At 43.9% G+C, this 21,413-nt stretch overlaps 1 protein-coding gene and 1 long non-coding RNA gene across 6 annotated transcripts in view; one reads left to right on the top strand and one right to left on the bottom strand.

The window, feature by feature from the left end:
- Positions 1 to 565: 565 nt before the first annotated feature.
- Positions 566 to 21,413, bottom strand: part of SLC16A5 (solute carrier family 16 member 5) — a 100,788-nt gene continuing 79,940 nt past the window's right edge. For all 5 annotated transcript variants that reach the window (XM_069752161.1, XM_069752162.1, XM_069752163.1 and 2 more), the window contains 3 exons: positions 6,756 to 6,899; positions 2,261 to 3,073; positions 566 to 1,593 (listed from right to left, as the gene is read on the bottom strand). In XM_069752161.1, coding sequence (XP_069608262.1) covers positions 1,370 to 1,593; positions 2,261 to 3,073; positions 6,756 to 6,899 — 1,181 coding nt within the window. In that variant the 3' untranslated portion in view covers positions 566 to 1,369. The remainder of the gene's footprint in view (positions 1,594 to 2,260; positions 3,074 to 6,755; positions 6,900 to 21,413) is intronic.
- LOC138665029 (uncharacterized) overlaps positions 1,216 to 21,413 on the top strand; it is a 189,284-nt gene continuing 169,086 nt past the window's right edge. Inside the window, exon 1 of the long non-coding RNA XR_011318415.1 lies at positions 1,216 to 1,273. This is a non-coding gene — a long non-coding RNA (uncharacterized lncRNA). The remainder of the gene's footprint in view (positions 1,274 to 21,413) is intronic.

Genomic DNA, 21,413 nt, shown 5'->3' with positions numbered 1-21,413 from the left:
TTTCCAGAATTGTTAAACTTCACCTCATCAAGACCTGGAAAGTTTAAGGACAATTTAGCACTGGCAAACAGGGTAATAGAAAAAGCTCTCCAGTATCTTTCACTTTGTTGTTGCTGTGCTGGTGAGCGACGGCAGGCCCGCCTCCTTGATTGACCGTTTGGATTCAGCAGCTTCATCCTATGTGCTGCTCTGACATGTGCAAGTCTGCAGTGTTCATTCTGAAGTCTACACTGTTGTCACAATATTTGCATATATGGATAACAAGACCTTTGAACAAGCACACAGCCCAAGAAAGTGAAAGCAGTGATTAGGAGATCTGGTATCTCATGAGTTAACCCTTAGCCTGGACTAAGTACTGCGCACACCTGGCCAGGCCCTGGTGGTTGAGGCCCCTGGCAATAAGCTGTACAGTATGTAAGCTAAAGGCCCTTATAACACAAGAATGAAAGCAGATAACTTTTTTCATGCTGTCTAAGTTTGCAATTGACTGGCTTTATCCAACTATACCAATTTCATAACTTGGGAATATCCGCTTAAGTTTTGAAAATATACTACATGCATAATGCATTTTATAGCATACCGTACATATATTTTCTCTCTGTACATTTCATTGACATATATAGCCAAAGCTTTGTCTTTACTTCAGACTTTAAAGGAATGGTCTCAACTTTGGTAGCTATTCACCTTTGGCTAGGGGTTGGACCACGGAGACCCCCACTGTTCCCAGTAACTGGATTGTGTAGTCAATCATGCACACTGCCACTCCATTCATTCTTAATAGGAATGCCAAGACAAACCGAATGCAGCTCTTGAGAGCCCTGATTCATGACATTGGTGGGGGTCCGAGTGGTTAGACCCCAGTGATCTGGTCGTTATCCCCTATCAACTTGATAGCTGATAACTTCCAAAACTTGAGAATACCCTTCTAACAAGGACATTCCAGACATTAGCTGTTGCAGATGAAACAAGCCGAATAGTCTTCATCTTGACAGCACTTGGCAGCAATTTCTTGTTAAGATAATAAAAATGTAACACTGTCTTGTGATGGAAATTTGTAACATGAAGTAAAATTGCTACAGGTTTGTGGGTGAGCCCTTTCCAATGGTAACTCCTATTCTTTGTTTACTTTATGTAGTATTGCGCTACATGGACTTTATCCAATACTTGTGTTGCAGTTTTTGAGCCACATGGCATTCATCCCCAAACAGATCAGCTCCCTGAGAGAACATCCTTTTCTTCAAGGCGTTTCAACCTCACAGACTTGTGATCTGAGGTACAGTACATAGGATTTCATGGATACTTCTGTCTCTCATTTTCCCTGATAAAATTCTATTAGAGGATTGGTGGGTCATTGGTGGGAAATTGCCACTCATATTACAAAATCCTCTTGTTTCGTTGCTGGGCGATAAATAATATTTTGGTGATTAGTAGTCCCAACGGTGTCACTTGGGTTATAAATTTTTTTTTTAGTCTTTCCTTCTTTTTTATCAAGTATGTAAGATGCCAAGAACATAAAAAGTCCAGATGAGGTGACAGCACTACATGTGAAGTAGAACACTAGATTATATTGACCAGTGATGTCCACCAGCAAACCTGTGGGATAAAAAACAGGCATGAGCATTAATTCAGATACTAATGTTTATACAGCGGGTGAAATAAGTATTGAGCACGTCGCCAATTTTCTAAATAAATATATTTCTAAATGTGCTATTGACATGAAATTCTTGCCAGATGTCGGTAACATGAGTAATTAGAAAGCAATCCTGCCACTTAGTGAAAATATTATCAAGTGGTTCAACTGATGACCTGTAAAAAGGAGTCTCTTTGCCAAAATGCCACACAAGAAACATCTCATGGTGGGCAAAACCAGTGAGCTGTCTCAAGGCCTTCACAACCTTATTGTTGCAAAACATACTGATGGCATTGGTTACAGAAGAATTTCTAAACTACTGAAGATTCCAGTGAACACTGCTGAGGTCATAATCAGGAGGTGGAAAGAACATCATTTCACCATAAACTGGCCATAACCAGGTGTTCCCTGTAAAACTTCAGATAAAGGAGTGGAAAAAAAAAATCAGAGGAGTTGCGAGTATGGTTAGGGGTACAAGATTCTGCTTCTCTATACAAAAAGCAGAACACAAATATTCAGAGTGATAAATTCTCTATCAGGAATACATTAGGCTCCTCTGTCCTGAAATAGAAGAGGGTTTCCTGAATCACCCAAAAAATAACATAAAATTGTCTTTTCATTTTTACCTACCTGCCAGCGGTGGTCCCACCAAGATTGTAACACTTTCCAGTATTGTAAAAAGTCCAAAAGCTGCAGGAAATCGTTTCATGCCAACTATATCCATCAGTACTTGGAATATAAGTGATCCAATTACACTCATAGAGATGCCATACAGGACGCAATAAACAATGAGGGCTGGAAAGGACACAAAAGTTGCGCACACTAGGTTGCTAAGTCCATTCGCAATTACTGCTCCACTAAATAGGTAAATCAGTTTGCCAGAAAATATCCGCTGCTGAGACACGAGTCCGGCCACTGGACGTGCAAAAATATTAATAAACCCAATTAAAGAGAGCAAAAGTGCAGATGTTGAATCTTCAAAGCCATTGCTGGTGGCATACGGTACAAAATAGAAAAGTGGCAAGACAAAGCCTAAAACCAGCCAGGTGACCCCTATTGTGTAAATCTGGTATCGTCTGTGCCGAAGTAGTAGATCAAAAGCCATGTATCTTTGTAGGCCTTTACCATGTTCCAATTCTGTAGTGTCATGATTTACTCCATTGGCTGTTGAGGAGGATCCATCCTTACTAGGGACAGCTGGTGGAGCTTTAACTGGCCTCATCATTGCACCACAAACGCAACAGTTAAGCAGCACTCCACCAAAGATCATAAAGGAACCTCTCCATCCCATGGACTCCAAAAGGTGCTGGGATGCAATGGGCCAGAGAGCCATGCCTATTGAGGCCCCTGAGGATGCAAAAGCATTGGCCAAAGTCCTACGCTTGATAAAGTAGTATCCAAGTACAGTGACTGCTGCTTGGAAACAAAAACAAAGTCCCAAACCTGTGAGAAAAAAAAACCCAGAATACTTCATTATTTCCTTTAATTAAAAAAAAGCCTTACAAATATTAAGATTACTTGGGGGAATTTTTGAATGTGAAAGCAAATATAAAAATAAGTGTCAAATTATAGTAGAGCTTAAATAAACCAAACCTTAAAGCTCAAACTGTAGAAGAAAATCTTGCCAAATGTGTTCTGTGAAACATGCAACTTTAATTTGTCAGATTGTTAATTGCTGTTCATACATTTTCTGTACTTGTAATTCCATTCTTTTTTTCTAAACTGAGAAATGCAATAAGGCCTCATTCAGACATCTAATTTTTCATGCAAAAAACATTCCGAGTGTCATCAGTGTTTTTGATCCATTTTTCATTAATGTTTCTTCAATGTGTCATGTACCCAAAAACAGGATTTGTTCTTTAGATTAAGTCCTCATTCAGACAGTTGACTTTCACATATGCGTATAATAGTCCAAGTGTCATCATGGTTTGGTCAATGTGTCCGTTATTCCAATGAATATTTTATCAGTGATTTCCACTTATGGATAAATTAATTAAAAAGCTTCTCCTACTCATTACAATGTTAAAAGGAATCCCTTGGCAGGTTTTTAGAGCTTAAACTAAGGGGTAGGATTCAGCTGCCTTTTACCGGTTTCGGGGAACTGGTTATGAACATTACCGCCGGTTTCCAGAACCGGCAAGGAGCAGAGCCTTGATCGGTGGCCCGCCAGTTTCAACTGAGTGCGGTACAGAAAGCCGCCTATGTCAGCTGTGAGCCTCTTCTGCAACGCATGTGGAGCAAGAAGAGGATGACATGGAAGCGTGGAGAGGCAAGACATTTTTTTGTGTATTACAAAGGAGTGTCAGGATGCGGGACAATGATGTTGGACGTTATGACAGTAAGGGGCCAGGATGGAGAACATTATTACAGGAAGGGGCCTGGATTGGCAGCAGTTACTGTATGGGAGCCTGAATAGGGAACATAGATTATTGGTTTATGGTGGCAAGTGGCGGGCATAACTACTGTAGTGACAAATTACGTGACATTATTATTGTGGTATTATATTTTACTAATCAAGGTGTGGCAGTATTTATCCCTTGTATGTGGTTTTATTTCAGCACTATTTGGTGTTACTCTGTGGTCTGGTCATGGTATGGCGGTATTTGTCCATTGTATGTAGTATTTGATCACTGTGAAAATAATATGTGGTCTGCTCATGATGTGTAGGTACTTGTCCCTTGTATGTAGTATTTGGTCATTATATGCTGTTAGTTTGTGGTGTGGCCATGGTGTGACAGTATTTATCCCTTGTATGTGGTTTTATTTGGGCACTATTTGGCTATGGGCACATGGTGCGTTACTGATGCATTTTCACAGAATTTTTTCCTCGCGGAAATGGCTCAAAAACGCTATAGAATCGTTATGAAAGCTAATTCAATGACAATCCTGAAGTGTTGTGCAAATGATTGGTAAATTTCCTTTGAGTATTTGCAGTGCATTTTTGTTCTGCAGCATGTCAATTCTTTGTTCTAATTTTTAGCTTTTATCACACATTGACTTCAATAGAGTCAGTCAAATCTGCAGCAAAAACGCAGGTATAAAAAGGTATGCGGATTTGCTGAGTTTTTGTTTTTGCATTTTTACTTGTTTCCTATGCTGTTTTCCATGTTGTCATCTGTGTGACAGCGTGGGAAACACTGGCACGGTGGTTCTTATCTGCAGTAACGTTACCGCTGGTAAGGCTACTTTCACACTAGCGTTGAACGACGCACGTCGCAATGCGTCATTTTGGTGAATAAACGCATCCTGCAAAGTTGGCTGCAGGATGCGTTTTTTCCCCATAGACTAACATTAGTGACGCATTGCCACACGTCGCAACAGTCGTGCGACGGTTGCGTCGTGTTGTGGCAAACCGCCGGAACAAAAAAAGTTACATGTAACGTTTTTTTGTGCGTCGTGTCCGCCATTTTGGACCGCACATGCTTGCCGGAACTCCGCCCCCTCCTCCCCGCAACTCACAATGGGGCAGCGGATGCATTGTAATAATGCATCCGCTGCCCCCGTTGTGCTGCGTTGTCACAGGATGCGTTGTCACAGGATGCATCGGTACGTTGGCCCGACGCACTGCGACGGGCCGACGCTAGTGTGAAAGTAACCTTAGACAGTCAGTCAGAGCGCTGCGGGGTCATACTGTCAGATGTCAGCGTGACCCTGCAGCTGTGACCCCCGGTAAAAAGCTTACCACAGATCAGCAGGTGTCGGCTGATGAGAGACTACTCCTCCCATCAGGCTGTGTCTGCTGTCACTGATAACAGTGATGTCAGGAACTGCTGATGGGAGAAGCAGTCTCATCAGCCAACGCCTGTGCTCGCACTTAAAAAAAAAAAAAAAAAGGCAAGCTCAATCAAGTTGCATACAAATTTGTGAACATGTCAAGGAGTTTAATGTTAGAATTCTGGCAAAAAGCTCCTTTGAATTTACTCTACTTAGATCGGCAGAGGAACATAGTAGCAAATTAAAAATATAAATAAATAACTTGCTGAAAGATACTGTGGGTCATACAACATGAACCTTATACGTCACATAGATGTAAAGTGGCATGGTGAGGTCACAGGCACTGCTATTGCTGGAACGACACCGCTGAAGGAGGTGTGCATCTACTAACTGTCATTTTACAAGAGGGGCTACTTAATTAGGGGACAAGGAAATGTAGCTGTCTACCAATCGTCATCTAAGATGTATGGACACCTTTATTTGACAGAGGCACCAGAGCCAGATGTGACTGCAACCTCATCACCTTACAGCTTTAGGGTATGTGCCCAAGTTGGGTTTTTGCTGCAAATACTTGGGGGCTAACAGGAAAAATGCTGCATAAAACACATATGTTTGTTGTTGTTTTATTTTTTTTTAACATATTTTTTAATGCGTTTCCCCCCCCCCCCCCCCCCCCACACTCATTGGAGAGGGTAAAAAGCACTGGAAAAGCCCTGAAAGAATTGACACACTGCAGATTAAAAAAATGCTTTGAGTCAAATCTGCAAGAAATAAAAAATAAGCATGGTCTGAGTGCCGGCGGCAGTGTCGGGTATTGATGTGAGAGACACTCGCAAGTGTGCCCCCGGCCTTAGGCATACAGTATGCACTCAAAAAAAACAGTGTCTGAACAAGTCCTTACAATTACAAAGTGAAGTGCCATGAATACAGCCTCACTGGAATACTGCTTTTCTTTTAGGGAAAAACAGCATCCAGTTGGGAATATAGTTTCCTTGAAAAATATGCAAATCTCCTTCCTGTAGATGGAAGAGCGCTGTTTCTAGAGTACAACTTCCATCACTTACTAGTAAGTCAGTATTTATGGTGTAAAAAAAATACTAAATGTCCACCTTTTGTAAAACATGTTTTCCCTTTATCTTAATAAGTTCAAAATGTTTGTGCTAATTATTTTCATAATCTATCTTAACTGAAGTCAGAGATCAATTTTTCTGCTATAGAGCTTCACTATATAAACAGTATTATGGCATTAATTATTGGACCTAGAGCAAAATATAGTTCCCAATGTTAGAAAGTTATGTGATCTGTAAGAAAAAAAAAAAGTTAAACTGTCAGATAATGTATGGTGACAATTTATATTGTATGAAGATAAAAAAAATCTTGTAGTAGAAAAATCTGATTATGAAGAACTCACCTCCAATAAGTCCAGCACTTAAGTAGAGGTGAACAATAGTCTGAGAGAAGGAGCTGGTGACCATCCCAATGCCACATAAGAGGCTGCCAACCATTACCGACACTCTGCAGCCAAACCTTTCTACCATAATGCTACATAATGGACCTGCAGGATAGGAATATATAAAGAAAATAAGATCTTGTATTGGTAATAGAGACTTCAACACAACTTATTTGTAAAGTGCATAGAAGTGTGTAGTTAACAATATTCCAAGTATAATTGTTATTTTTGTAGGTGCCCTTTTAAATTTTTCCTCATCCTTCTTGTTCCACCAGGGATAATCCCCCAAGGAATGTGCATCAACCCCAGCCCTTAATACTGCATGTGTTGTTTTAAATCCTACGGATTAAGCGATTGTTTTCATCATCATATTTCAAGAACCATAGTACTAATTTTTTTAAAATGCAGTACTATAAAAGTACAAATGAAAGCAATGCAGACATGGATATGCACACACTGGAGAGAAAAAAAATATAGTTACAAATAATGCAGAATCAAATATAAACGTATCGGGTAAGCCTCCATATTGGTCCGAGCCCTCTTCAGTATTGTCGGTATGCCGGCTTCAGAGTGTGATCAGTGTGGTGAGACCATTAACCTTGTAGATCAGTAAGCAGATGGAAGCCTGATGTGAAATCATTAAGTGATGGCACCATTACCTGTAAGGTTCTGGCCAGTCTCACACGTCCAGATAATTCCGGTACCGGAAAAATCGGTACCGGAATTATCCGTGTCCGTGTGCTCACGTGGCACATCAGTGTGGCACACGTGCGGCATTCGTGTGCTGCCCATGTGCCGACTGGGTACCACACGCACCGTGCAGGAGACAGCGCTACAGTTAAGCGCTGCCCCTGCATCTGGTGCTGAAGCCGCCATTCATTTCTTCTCTCAAGCAGCGTTCGCAGGAGAGAAGGAATGAATAATCTTTTTTTTTAATTTATATTTGTTTTTAAAATAAAGTTGCCGGTAATCTGCCCCCTCCCACCCCCTGTGCGCCCGCCCGCTGGCATTAAAATACTTACCCAGCTGCCTCGGCGCTTGCATCCTCTCAGCGTCGCAGCTCTTCCTGTATGAGCGGTCACGTGGTGCCGCTTATTACAGTAATGAATATGTGGCTCCACCCCTATGGGAGGTGGAGCCGCATATTCATCACTGTAATGTGCGGCACCACGTGACCGCTCATACAGGACAAGCAGCGACGCTGAAAGGATGTAAGCGCCAAGGGAGCTGGGTAAGTATTTTAATGCCAGCGGGCGGGCGCACAGTGGGTGGGAGGGGGCAGATTACCGGCAACTTTATTTTAAAAACAAAAATAAATTAAAAAAAAATATTATTCATTCCTTCTTTCCAGCGAACGCTGCTGGAGAGAAGAAATGAATGGGGCTTCAGCACCACACGCGGGGAGGACAGCGCTTACAGTAGCGCTGCCTCCTGCACGGCACACGGACTGCACACGGACAACATCTGTGTGCGGTACGTGTTTTACACGGACCCATTGACATTAATGGGTCCGTGTGATCCGTGCGCTCCCACGAACACTGACATGTCTCCGTGTTTTCCAAACGGACACACGGTCCGTGAAAACACGCTGACATGTGCAGAGACACATTGATTTTAATGTGTCTACGTGAGTCAGTGTCTCCACTGATGTGTGAAACCGGCCCTTGAGGTGTTCTTCCATCCATGTGTTTCCTCTTTGTCCACAATACCCAAATTGTCATATACTCTCAATTTACAAAATTTACTTTTCTTTGTAGTTCGCAATAAAAAAAAAAAAGTGTTTTAGAGAGAGGATTTTTTTTTATACCTTTAGAATTTAAAAGTGTTGTTCAGGCTTGGGGTACAAGTCTGCAGTCACTTCCAGTCATATTCCCACTGGATGTGTCCGACCTCACTTAACCTTCGTCCGGCTGACTAGGTACAATTGTAACTATTCCGTTTTAAAATTGCAATAACTTTTTTTCGAAAGCCGTAGAGGGCTGAAATTTCGTGACATCTCTGCAGTTTTGAAGGTACAATTGTACCTCTGCAGCCTGTTAACGTTGTAAAATTATGCAACCTGACGAAGGTTAGACTTGAGGGTGAGGTCACGCGTGTCTAGTTGGCATGTAACCACCTGTATACAAATCACATACTTGCGGTCACATGTCCGCCTGCTCCCGATGCACTGTAGAATCCTTACAGCTCGGGCACTGCCATAGAGTGGCTGCAAACTTGTACCCCTATCATGGAGAACCCCTTTAATACTTTATACCAGACCTCATTGGTCATTTGTAAGGTTCACGTTTGCAATAGTAAAGCACTTGACCCTTGAAATCGCAATGCGGTCATGACGCAGAGGGAACCTTTCTAATTGCTACAATCAATCGTTTAACCCATTACATGCTGAAGTCAATAGTGAAGACCAATAAACCAGGTCTCCAGTCAGTAACTTAAGCCCAGAGTTAGTAGTACCTGTAGCCTTGGCATTGGGATTGTGCAGCAATCTTCTGCAGCACCACCATAACATAGCCCCAGATTAGAAGTACCCATAAAGAAGTTGTACAAAATTAAAGAAAAAAAACAAACCACTGCATCCAAAGAAATATCAGGAGAAGTGGTCCAGATAATCAAAAGAATGGGAACACACCGGCGCTCCTAGAGAGGATGCAATGGAAAGCTGCTGGTGCCTAGACAGCTACTGTGCTGAATCTGTCATGTAATAAGGACAATATATTATAGATAAGGACACCTGCGCTAACCTGACGAGAAAGTGCAAAAAATAGGTGCAACAAATAGGTGGAAAAACCTATAAATGCTGGAAATGAATGGTCAACAGAGTTAGCGGTAAGAGCAAAGGCAGCTAGAATCACCAATAGCAGTAATGATAATACTAATGATGGACAAATACCAGACAGTCGTTGGTCATAATCACCAGCAACACTCTATATTAGTGCCGCAATAGGTACATATATAGGGGTGATAGATATGTAAAAGTAACCACACACTTACTATTAGTAGCGTGACTGAGGTGAAGGTGCTGGCGTTGTGCTGGTGTATATAGAAGCAGGGGCAGCGGCCACCTGTGTGTCCGGAGCTGAGAGGTCCAGACGGCGGTGTGGAGCGGCAGAAGCACTCACTGGTGGGGTGCGTCCTCCCTGGCTAGTGCTCTGTCTCCACTCGCCTGAAGCGCCGTTAGCCGGCACACGTGGGCTGCAAGGACGCCGCTAGAGAGAGCGGTGGAATAAGGGGGCGTGTAGTTTGGGTGACGTCACCAGATACAGAAAGGAGGAAAAGCAGGGGACGGGTGCCGATAGGGACCAAAGTGCCTACGCGTTTCGAAGGTCTCCGGACCTTCTTCGTCAGGGCTATTTGTTGCACCTATTTTTTGCACTTTCTCGTCAGGTTAGCGCAGGTGTCCTTATCTATAATATATGGTCCAGATAATCCTTTCATGCGCTGCCGCTACAGTCCCCACCAATCATCATTTTCTTCAGGCATATTGTCTTACTGCATAACTGTTGAGGTCAGAGTAATCTTTGGCATCATCACTGAGCCCAGTGATTTGCCACAGAGGCCACGTATTAAGCAACATGTGTACACGGGAGGTTGGCTGACACGTGATCAGCAGTCCAAAAGTAAGCGGAGACCAATGGTGATCAGAGCTGCCACTGATTAAAGGAGTATGTATTGAATACTTTAAAAATGTGACATCTTTACCAACCTCAACAAAAAAATAAATCGTATACAATGGTTATTAAGGACGTAAAATGTATTTATGCAAATAAATACATTTGGACAAAGGTAAAAGTCAAGTGATGTCACTTGCAGGGGAGAGGCTCTAGTCTTTGCTTTTCCAGGTAATCTTATAATGCACACTGACTGTGCCCTCTTGCCGACTTGTTACTTCTGATCAAAGCCGGCGAGCGAGCGCACCGTCACTGTGCATTATGCAGAGACAAGAAACTACTTAGCATACTTTGGGATTGACAAAAGATGAAGGCTATGAGCAGGGTCTAACCCAGCGTCTGAAATAGATGTCACTTCATTTCAGGGTGGAGGCAGAGGCTGTGGTATTGACCGCAGCCTCTGCTTCTCGATGATGACTTGTTTCACTACCCCAGCATGCAGGATTCTCAAGTGAAGTTCCAAAGAGGAAGCAGTAAAACAATAAATAAAGTAGAGTAGTGAGGGAATGATAAAGACTTTTTAATTAAAAGTATATTAGAATAGAGATTAGATTATGAAATTAAATAGACTGACATTTAGGATTAAAATAAATGTAATTCGGAACCACCCCTTTACTGTAATAATCAGGTCATTGCAATGTTTTGCTACTTTTACACTCAGCTTGAAATCAAATCTAATGAGAATTTGTATTGTGAGTAGGTAAATGATCTTTTACAGTGAAAGCCCTACAGATGATCACTACTGTGCATAAAATGGATTAATGGGTGCTCTGTTCTGTTCTGTTCTCTGTGGACAAGGCGTTCTGGCATCTAAAGAAAGACAAGGTGCCAGGACAAGGTGTTCTGGCACGAGAGAGAAAGACAGTAGATTCTTGCCTTGTGCCATTGCCATGTCTTTGCTGTCACATATTATAAGTCTACATCAAATTGTTAAAGGGTTATTCTCATCACAAAGTAATGACATACTAATAGCTGGGTAAGGAATGCCTGTCTGGAGATTTCTCAGCAATCACACAACTTGTAAATCTCTCTGCAATGAGAACAGAGTGACCATTGTGTCTCACAGGAGTAGCACAAACACAAAGTGAAGCGAGGTCAGGCTTTCATTAGATTTCACACAAGAGCAGAGCCAGTACAGTTTGCTTGAGCCCAGCAGATAAGTGTCATTACAGCTCACACACTGAGAAACCTTTAGGGACATAACTTGTATTTGAGTGTTCCTGCCTGCTTATCATTGGACATCTCATTCAGGGGGAGAATTGTCTGATAACTCGTTAAGTCCAAGTGGGTGCTTAGTCGTTAATTAGGTGCCAAATACTTTGATTGCTAATATCTATACAACAGAGGAAAAAAAGGCAAAAAAAAACAAAACATGTTTATTATGTGGCCAGTTCAGCATGAAACATTTAATGAAAGGTCCTCTTTAAATTGGTCACATCATGGAATAGTGGCTGCAGAGCTTAAAGGGACTCTGTCACCTGAATTTGGAGGGAACAATCTTCAGCCATGGAGGCGGGGTTTTCGGGTGTTTGATTCACCCTTTCCTTACACGCTGGCTGCATGCTGGCTGCAATATTGGATTGAAGTTCATTCTCTGTCCTCTGTAGTATATGCCTGCACAGTGCAATCTTGCCTTGTGCAGGCATGTACTACGGAGGACAGAGAATGAACTTCAATCCAATATTGCAGCCAGCATGCAGCCAGCGGGTAAGGAAAGGGTGAATCAAACACCCGAAAACCCAGCCTCTGTGGCTGAAAATTGTTCCCTCCAAATTCAGGTGACAGGGTCCCTTTAATAAAATGTATATTTATTTTCTCACTGAATGGTAGCCCGATTCTAACGCATCGGGTATTCTAGAATATGTATGTAGTTTATTTATGAAGATTTTAGAATAATACATTGAATACACAGGATTGTTCGCGGCTGGCCACGTAGTATATAGCACAGCCACATAGTATATAACAGCCCATGTAGTACATAGCACAGCCACATAGTATATAGCACAGCCCACATAGTATATAGCACAGCCCACATAGTATATAGCACAGCCCCACGTAGTATATTGCACAGCCCACGTAGTATATTGCACAGCCCACGTAGTATATTGCACAGCCCACGTAGTATATTGCACAGCCAACGTAGTATATTGCAATATGGGCACCATATCCCTGTTAAAAAAAAGAATTAAAATAAAAAATAGTTATATACTCACCTTCCGTTGGCCCCCGGATCCAGGCGAAGCTTTTACCGATGCTCCTCGCGCGCTCCGGTCCCAAGAGTTCATTGTGGTCTCGCGAGATAATGTAGCGGTCTCGCGAGACCGCTACGTCATCATCTCGCGAGATCGCAATGCATGGAGCGGCCACCGGAGCGGTAAAGGCCTGTTCTTGATACGAGGGGCCGACGGACCGTGAGTATATAACTATTTTTTATTTTTTTTAACATTAGATCTTTTTACTATTGATGCCGCATAGGCAGCATCAATACTAAAAAGTTGGTCACACAGGGTTAATAGCAGCGTTAATGGAGTGCGTTACACCACGGCATAATGCGGTCCGTTAACGCTGCCATTAACCCTGTGTGAGCGCTGACTGGAGGGGAGTATAGAGCGGGCACTGATTGCGGGGAGTAAGGAGCGGCCATTTTGCTGTGCCCGTCGCTCATTGGTCATGGCTGTTTTGCCGTGACCAATCAGCAACGTGGGATTTCCGTGACAGACAGAAAGACGGAAGTGACCCTTAGACAATTATATGGTAGATCTCCAGTAAGGAGATAGTGGCTTGTAAAGTTTTGGTTTTAATTTATGCTAAGACAAAGGAGGGTTTTAGCAGAATATGTACTTATTCCCCCTTGCATAACGTTGCCCAGTCATAAGCAAGATGTGTTATGTATAAATAAAGACAAAACCTAAGATAGAAACGAAATAAACACATACCCTGCTGTAAGCAAGTACAAATCATATAAATAACAGAGTACTTAGTAAACACTTTTTGATCACGAAAAGTGTAAATACCATTCCACTATGGTGGACTATCCTAACCTCTAGTATTAAAACCTTATCATGTGTCAAAAATTACCTCTAGTGTATTAAAAAAAGCATACCTCTAGTGAAGCTTAGACAGTGGCGTATCTAGGGGGGGGCAGCCGGGGCACGTGCCCCGGGCGCAGCTGGCAGGGGGGCGCAGTTGGGCCGCCAAATGTCTCCCCTGGCAGCTGCATTCTGCCGCCCCTGCACTCGGAGTCAGCTGTTCTCTGTGTCGGACTGTCAAGCTGACATCCGGCACAGAGACGCTGCAGCGCGCGGCTCCCAGTGTTCAATTGTACTCGTATCTTACGGACATGAGTACAATTGAACATCTGACTGCAGTGCCTGTCTAGAATGGAGCTGAGGTAAGATGTCACCGGAAGGGGCGGGGCCTCCTTCAGTCCAGTGAAGACAGATAGCAGGAACCAGGAAGCTGCTGGAGTCGTGAGGAGGACTGAGGGTCTGCAGCATGCAGCCATGTGAGGAGATTACCGAGGTGTGTGGGGATTGGAGGGATAATGATGAGGGGCTGTGTAGTGGATGATGAGACGCTGTGGGGAATGGAGGGATAATGATGAGGGGCTGTGTAGTGGATGATGAGACGCTGTGGGGAATGGAGGGATAATGATGAGGGGCTGTGTAGTGGATGATGAGAGGCTGTGGGGAATGGAGGGATAATGATGAGGGGCTGTGTAGTGGATGATGAGAAGCTGTGTGGGGAATGATGATGGGCTGTGAAGTGGATGATGAGGGGCTGTGTGGGGAATGGAGCATGATGAGGGGCAGTGTGGAAAAAGAAGGAATGATGAGGGGCTGTGTGGGAGAAGGGGGGTGATGAGGGGCTTTGGGGGAGAAGGGGGGTGATGAGGGGCTGTATGGGGGTGATGGGCTGTGTGGGGAATGGGGGATGAGAGGCTGTGTGGGTGATAATGAGGGCCTGTGGGGAATGGGGGGATGATGAGGGGCTCTGTGGAGAAGCGGGGTGATGAGGGCCTTTTTGGGGAATGATGAGGGCCTGTGGGGAATGGGAGGATGATGAGGGACTGTGTAGGGGTGATGAGGGGGAGATGGGGTTGATGAGGGGCTGTGTGGGGGATCAGGAGATGGGGGTGATGAGGAGCTGTGTGGGTAATGGGGGGATTTATTGTGTGGGGTTGAATTGGAGTGGAGATGGGAGATTTGAGGACACAAAATGAACAGCAAAGGGGGTGATGGGGCACAGAATAGAAACTGAGTAGTGGGTTCGTAGCATGGGGGCAGTGTAAGGGCACAGCCAGGAGGGGACAGTATACCAAGGAGGGGGAGTGTGATGAGAGAGTACAGTATAAATACTGGGCCCTATATGGGGGACACAGTGTGAGAGGACAGTGTGAAGAGGGGACCGGTATGGAAAGGAGAGGTCAGTGTGAAGAGCATGTACCATAAGAGGGACAGTGTGGGGGTCATATTTTGTGAAGACAATATAGTGAGGGGCAATTTTTCATTCAGGAGCATTATAATGACACTTGTATCTTTAAGGGCATCGTGAAGATGAAGAAAAGAAGAACGACTCCAGAGACGACATCATCTATAAGGTACCTGGATGTAAATGTTAATTGTGATACTGACTAACTCTCATGTTTTTATTTATGTTAGGAGCATTAAAGGGGATGTCCAGGTTTGTAATGAGTCTGCAGTCATTCTTCGTGACTGCAGACTTCTGAGTTCTCACAGTGCTCATTGCACGCTGTCAGGATTCTCTCGTGCTGGCAATTTACATACATGTGGTCACGTGCTGACTAGACATGTGTGGCCTCCGTCAATGAAAATGAACTGAGCGAGGCCGGGCACGTCTAGTCGGAATGTGTTCAGAATTATACAAATCACATGCTTGTACTGACATGACCGTCCACCAGCAAGGGAGAATCCTAAAAGTGTCCAGTGCATTCGTTGTGAGAATTCAGAAGTCTGCGATGTCAGGATTCAGGTCAGCAGGTTCCAGTAGTCGTCACATGGACACCTCACTCATATGTGACTTTCACACTTATGGTCTGGTGATAACGAGCTTGTCTTCTGCTTCTCAGTTTTTCACTGAACATTGAGAGCATTAGGGAGAGGAGCTTGTGGGTACATGACTAAGTGCGCAAATCGCATATGTGCTGGGGGGGGGGGGGGGAGAGGGGGGGGGCGCCGGGGAGAGGGGGGGGGCGCCAAAATGAATTCTTGCCCCGGGTGCCAGAAACCCTAGATACGCCTCTGAGCTTAGAACAGGCTTTTCCCTATACGCTCTCCTCAGTGAGCTGAGTGCTGGTATCTACAATGTAGGGTACAGTAGAGCTGTGTGTCACCGCACAGCAGTCAGTGTGGTTTCAAGGCATGAGTAGAGCAGAGCAATGTGTCATTACAAACACTTCCTGAAACTCTCCTCACAGTCCTGTCCGCCCCTCTCTACTCTCCCTCATTGACTGAGGTGAAAGACGTGTTTGCAATGACTTTGCTTTGCTCTACTCTACACAGTAGATGCCAGCAATGAGATCAGTGAGAAGACCAGGACAGTGTGTCATTACACACCTCTGGCTGCATCTTATTTTTCGACCCCTGCATGATACCTTCGGTTATGATTGATCAATGCTATGCAGGGGGAAAATTAACCTCGCCCACAGAGTCAAATTTATGGTAAAACCCAAATTTACTGTACATAAATTAGATTAAAAACATTTTTTAAGCTATTCTTAATGCAGATGAGAAATTATTTTTACCCATCTTTGCTGCCACTATTCCATGATGTAGCCTATAGACTTTGTCAGGGCAGTCCTGCTCCTGTTTTGCAGTGTTATTCTAAAACGTCACCGCATAGCAGTGTAGCTGTGGGAGCGGCTTGCTGTCACACAGCCGGAGTCCCCATAGAGAAGGCGCAGATTGTTTATTACTGCCTGCGTCTGCTCTAGCACTGTATACACATCGCTAAACAAGCGCTTGAATTTAGTAATTGGAAGGGCTGTCTGCTCTTCCTCCTCTATGCACAGCAGTCACGTGATGGTTGTGTATAGGGAGGTAGCAGGAGCTGCTAGCTCATGAGACCAGGACAGCTCTGCTATCAGCCAGCAGGCTGTATTTCCCTTGTAACTTGAGCTAATATGCAAGCCCCAGTTACAAGGGAATTAGGATGAAAATACATTTTTTTTAAAAAGAGTAACCATCAATTAAATTTTTATTTCATAAACTACTAGTACACATGAATATAAGAAACTTTTAATATATGTAATCAGGAAAATCTGCCTGCTTCATTATCAACATTTTAAATTCTGGAGGTAAAAATCTGTATTCATTGAAGACATACTTTCCCATTACTGAGATAGGAGATGGCAGGTGCTCCCAATACAATTTTATGTAGAAGGGAGGAGCTAGAGGCAGAGCTCCTCCCTCCTCCTCCCCCTTCTATCTAGCTCACATCTGTCAAACTCTGGCCCGCGAAGCTGGGCTCTTCTCCTGCCCGCCCATCATTGCATTTTCAACTATGTCAGCATCCTAAATGCCAATACAGTCAAAAGCAATGATGGAGAAGGGAGCATCAGCTGGCGCTCCCTCTGTGTCTGACGTCTCAGCGCAGCAGGTGTGATGACGTCATTACAACACGCCCTCTGTACCAAGATGTGAAGCGGATCTGAAGACACCATGAAGAGACCAGAGTCAGGGCCATGTCCCCATAGAACCCATGCCGAAATAAACACTCTGGACACAGATTTAATTTAAAGTGGAAATGAAATGGCCGTGCGGTTTTATTCAGGGTTACATAAAATACCATAAAATACTTCCAATAAATAAACTTCCGAAATAACATATTTAAAATTCTCCAAAAATTCCAAATGTCCAAATCCACCCATACATGGGTGATTTATCCCCACGATTAAAACCACACGACAGGAGGAACGATGACATAAAGGGAGGGAGGGTGGGCTCTTCGTTGCTCTTGCGCCAGCAACTGAGGTAATGACAGCTGTCAGTCAGATTTGTAAATAAATAAAAACCGCCAAAACGCTCTCCACCAATGAAAATGCAGGGAAAAATAGCGCTCAAAAACTGGAAAAAACCAGTCTGTCACGAATCACATAGATTCTGACTGAAATTTACATTGCTAAAAAGTGAGGAAAACTAATAAACTAAGCTCATAGCAAGGTCCATGGGGACATGAGACCCCCGCTTTATTTATTTTCAGTTTATGCGGGGGGGCTTACATGTCCCCATAGAACCCATGCCGAAATAAACACTCTGGACACAGATTTAATTTAAAGTGGAAATAAAATGGCCGTGCGGTTTTATTCAGGGTTACATAAAATACTTCCAATAAATAAACTTCCGAAATAACATATTTAAAATTCTCCAAAAATTCCAAATGTCCAAATCCACCCATACATGGGTGATTTATCCCACAAGGCCAAGACTAACAGAGTCGAGGCCCCCCCAAACCACACAGCCATTTTTCAACTATGTTGCCCAAGTTCAGATTAAAAATGTCAAGTCCTATGTTGGACAAGTGAACCAAATCTTGTCTAAACAGACCAGGTAAAAACCCCTCCAAATCCACATGCCTAAAAGAAAAGCCTCCTAAAAGGGGAAAAAATTTCATCATTTCACGGTTTACCCTTTTTCGAATTTTATCCATAAAAGCAAACTGCTGTTGCTGCCAAAAAAGTCTGGGAATGATCTCGGAAAAAACGAGACAAGAAAATGGAAATTTTTGTTTCAAAAAAATAAGATCAGACCGCATGGTCGCTAATAAATTATGCGTATTGATCTTCCCAAGATCATTCCCAGAAAGATGAATGATTAATAAATCCGGGTATGGAAATTTCAACAAACAATTACCGTATATACTCGAGTATAAGCCGAGATTTTCAGCCCAAATTTTTGGGCTGAAAGTGCCCCTCTCGGCTTATACTCGAGTCAATGTGGGTGGCAGGGTCGGCGGGTGAGGGGGTGAGGGCGCTGAGGTATACTTACCTAGTCCCAGCGATCCTCGCGCTGTCCCTGCCTTCCTCCCCGTCTTCTGTGCTGCAGCTTCTTCCTCTCTTCAGCGGTCACGTGGGACCGCTCATTAGAGATATGAATAAGCGGCTCCACCTCCCATAGGGGCGGAGCCGCCTATTCATTCCTCTAATCGGCGGTGCCGGTGACCGCTGACAGGAAGAGCTGCGGCACCGAAGACCAGGCAGAGGGACAGCGCGAGGATCGCCAGGACTAGGTGAGTATGTCATATTCACCTGTCCTCGTTCCAGCTGCCGGGCGTCGCTCCATCTTCCCGGCCGGCGCCTCCATCTTCCCGACGTCTGCGCTCTGACTGTTCAGGCAGAGGGCGCGATGACGCATATAGTGTGCGCGGCGCCCTCTGCCTGATCAGTCAGAGCAGAGACGCCGGGAAGATGGAGGCGCCGGAACGAGACGCCGGGAGCTGCAATCAAGGGAGGTGAGTATGTGTTTTTTTTTTTTATTGCAGCAGCGGCGGCGGCAGAGATTTCTATGGGGCACAATGAACGGTGCAGGGAGCAGAGCTGTGTATATATGTGGGACATGCAGGGAGCAGAGCTGTGTATATATGTGGGACATGCAGGGAGCAGAGCTGTGTATATATGTGGGACATGCAGGGAGCAGAGCTGTGTATATATGTGGGACATGCAGGGAGCAGAGCTGTGTATATATGTGGGACATGCAGGGAGCAGAGCTGTGTATATATGTGGGACATGCAGGGAGCAGAGCTGTGTATATATGTGGGACATGCAGGGAGCATATGGCACCGTATATGGCACAGCAATGGGGCACAATGAACGGTGCAGAGCACCGTATATGGCACAGCAATGGGGCACAATGAACGGTGCAGAGCACCGTATATGGCACAGCAATGGGGCACAATGAACGGTGCAGAGCACCGTATATGGCACAGCAATGGGGCACAATGAACGGTGCAGAGCACCGTATATGGCACAGCAATGGGGCACAATGAACGGTGCAGAGCACCGTATATGGGCACAGCAATGGGGCACAATGAACGGTGCAGAGCACTATATGGGGCACAGCTATGGGGAAATAATGAACGGTGCAGAGCACTATATGGCACAGCTATGGGGAAATAATGATCTATTTTTATTTTTGAAATTCACCGGTAAATGCTGCATTTCCACCCTAGGCTTATACTCGAGTCAATAAGTTTTCCCAGTTTTTTGTGGCAAAATTAGGGGGGTCGGCTTATACTCGAGTATATACGGTATTTAGCTCATGCACCAAAGAAGCCCACTTCAGTCCACGGATGCTATGCCAGTAGACCTGCGTAATGGAAGGGTTAAAGGACAGATTCTCCGAGTAACAACGCTGACTAGCCCTCTTCTGGGCCCAGAAAATAAAGGAATGGCCAACAATCCAAACAATATTTGGACCTAAAAGAAAATAAATAATTAGTCAGCATATAAATGATGTCGAACGTACAGTTTAAAACGATTCGATTCCCATCTACCCATTTTTTTGATTCTGGCATCAGATAAGCCGGCTCTAGAGGCTTCCGTAGCCGCACCTATCCTAAACGAATGAGAGGATATCCTGAGGTGACTCTTTCCCAAAAAAGATAGACATTTTTTCAAAATAAAATTGAACTGAAATACAGTGACTGGTGATTCATCTTTATGCAAAAACAACGAGCCCTGCACCGCAGGCCTAACCACAATCCATTTGGAAAAATTAAAAACTGGGCAAATAGTTTTGTCATCAAAAGATTTCAAACAAATTTCACTACCTCTTCCCATTTGATCTGTTTTAGAACTTCTAATAAACACTAAAAGGAAGGAATCAAAAATTTTAACGTCCTCAAGCCTGAGCCCGGATGGCTCAGCTTTCTTATAAGACACTATCTCGCCGACTCTAAGAGCTCCAAAAAAACAAATTAAGAAAATGGCGTTAAACAACAGTGCTTCCTCTGGGTTTGAGCAGACATTAATCAGCACTGAACAAATGTTTCTTAGCAACGACAGGGAAATGGGACGTCTGGAATCTGGTACAAAATTCTCTCGTTTTAGGCCCTTCAAGAATTGTTTAACCAGAAAGAGGTCAGTCAACGCAGATTCCCCGTGGGCCTTCAGGAAAAAGGAGACTCCTGCGAAGCATTTTGCTAACGCAGAGTAAGATAAATTCTTCTTAAGTAAAGATTCCGCAAATTGCAGAGCAACAAAAGGGTCGGAAGTCAATGCATTAAACCCGTGAAGAACACAAAAATCAGACCATTTTTTCCATGCGGCCGAGTAGTCAGCCCACGATCGTTTGGACAGGGAATTTTCAATAAAATGCGGAACTAGGCTGAGATCACGTCCCAAACTGATGGAGGACAATGGGTCGCTTCCTTGTCTGCTAGCGGAACCTGTTGGGAAAAATTAGTCCACTGACTATTCAATAACATCTCAGTTAACAATTTAAATTTGCTATTGCCCACTTTCGCCTTAAGCCATACGTTGTTTTTCAAACATAGAAAAACCAGTTGTCTCAAAATCTTTGCGGCCTGACGATTCTTTGAAGAAAGGGTGTTGATGGCAAAAACGACTGCTTGGTTAGAGGAGAACAACAGAATTCTTGAATTTTGCAAGTTTTTGCCCCAGATGAAGATAAGTGAAAAAATTGCAAAAAGCTCTAAGAGCAGGGAATTATTCATGATCCTGATAATATCGGAATCATCAGGCCAATTCAAGCGAACCCAATGAGATGAACATACCAAGCTGACACCTAAGGAAATATCTGCGGAGAAAACCAGAGGAATAGAATCCGCATTGATAAAAGGAGATTGTAAAACCGATTTACCATTAAAATCGGACAAAAATGACAGCCAAATTCTAGCGTCCTCCTTGAGCTCAGAGCGAACTCGAATATAGCATTTAGGTGAAGAAAAACCTTTGGTGGCTTCGTACAAACTC

This window comes from Ranitomeya imitator, chromosome 2 (genome assembly GCF_032444005.1).
Source record: "Ranitomeya imitator isolate aRanImi1 chromosome 2, aRanImi1.pri, whole genome shotgun sequence".
NCBI classification, from domain to species: Eukaryota; Metazoa; Chordata; class Amphibia; order Anura; family Dendrobatidae; genus Ranitomeya; species Ranitomeya imitator.
This window is presented reverse-complemented; position numbering and strand designations above follow the sequence as displayed.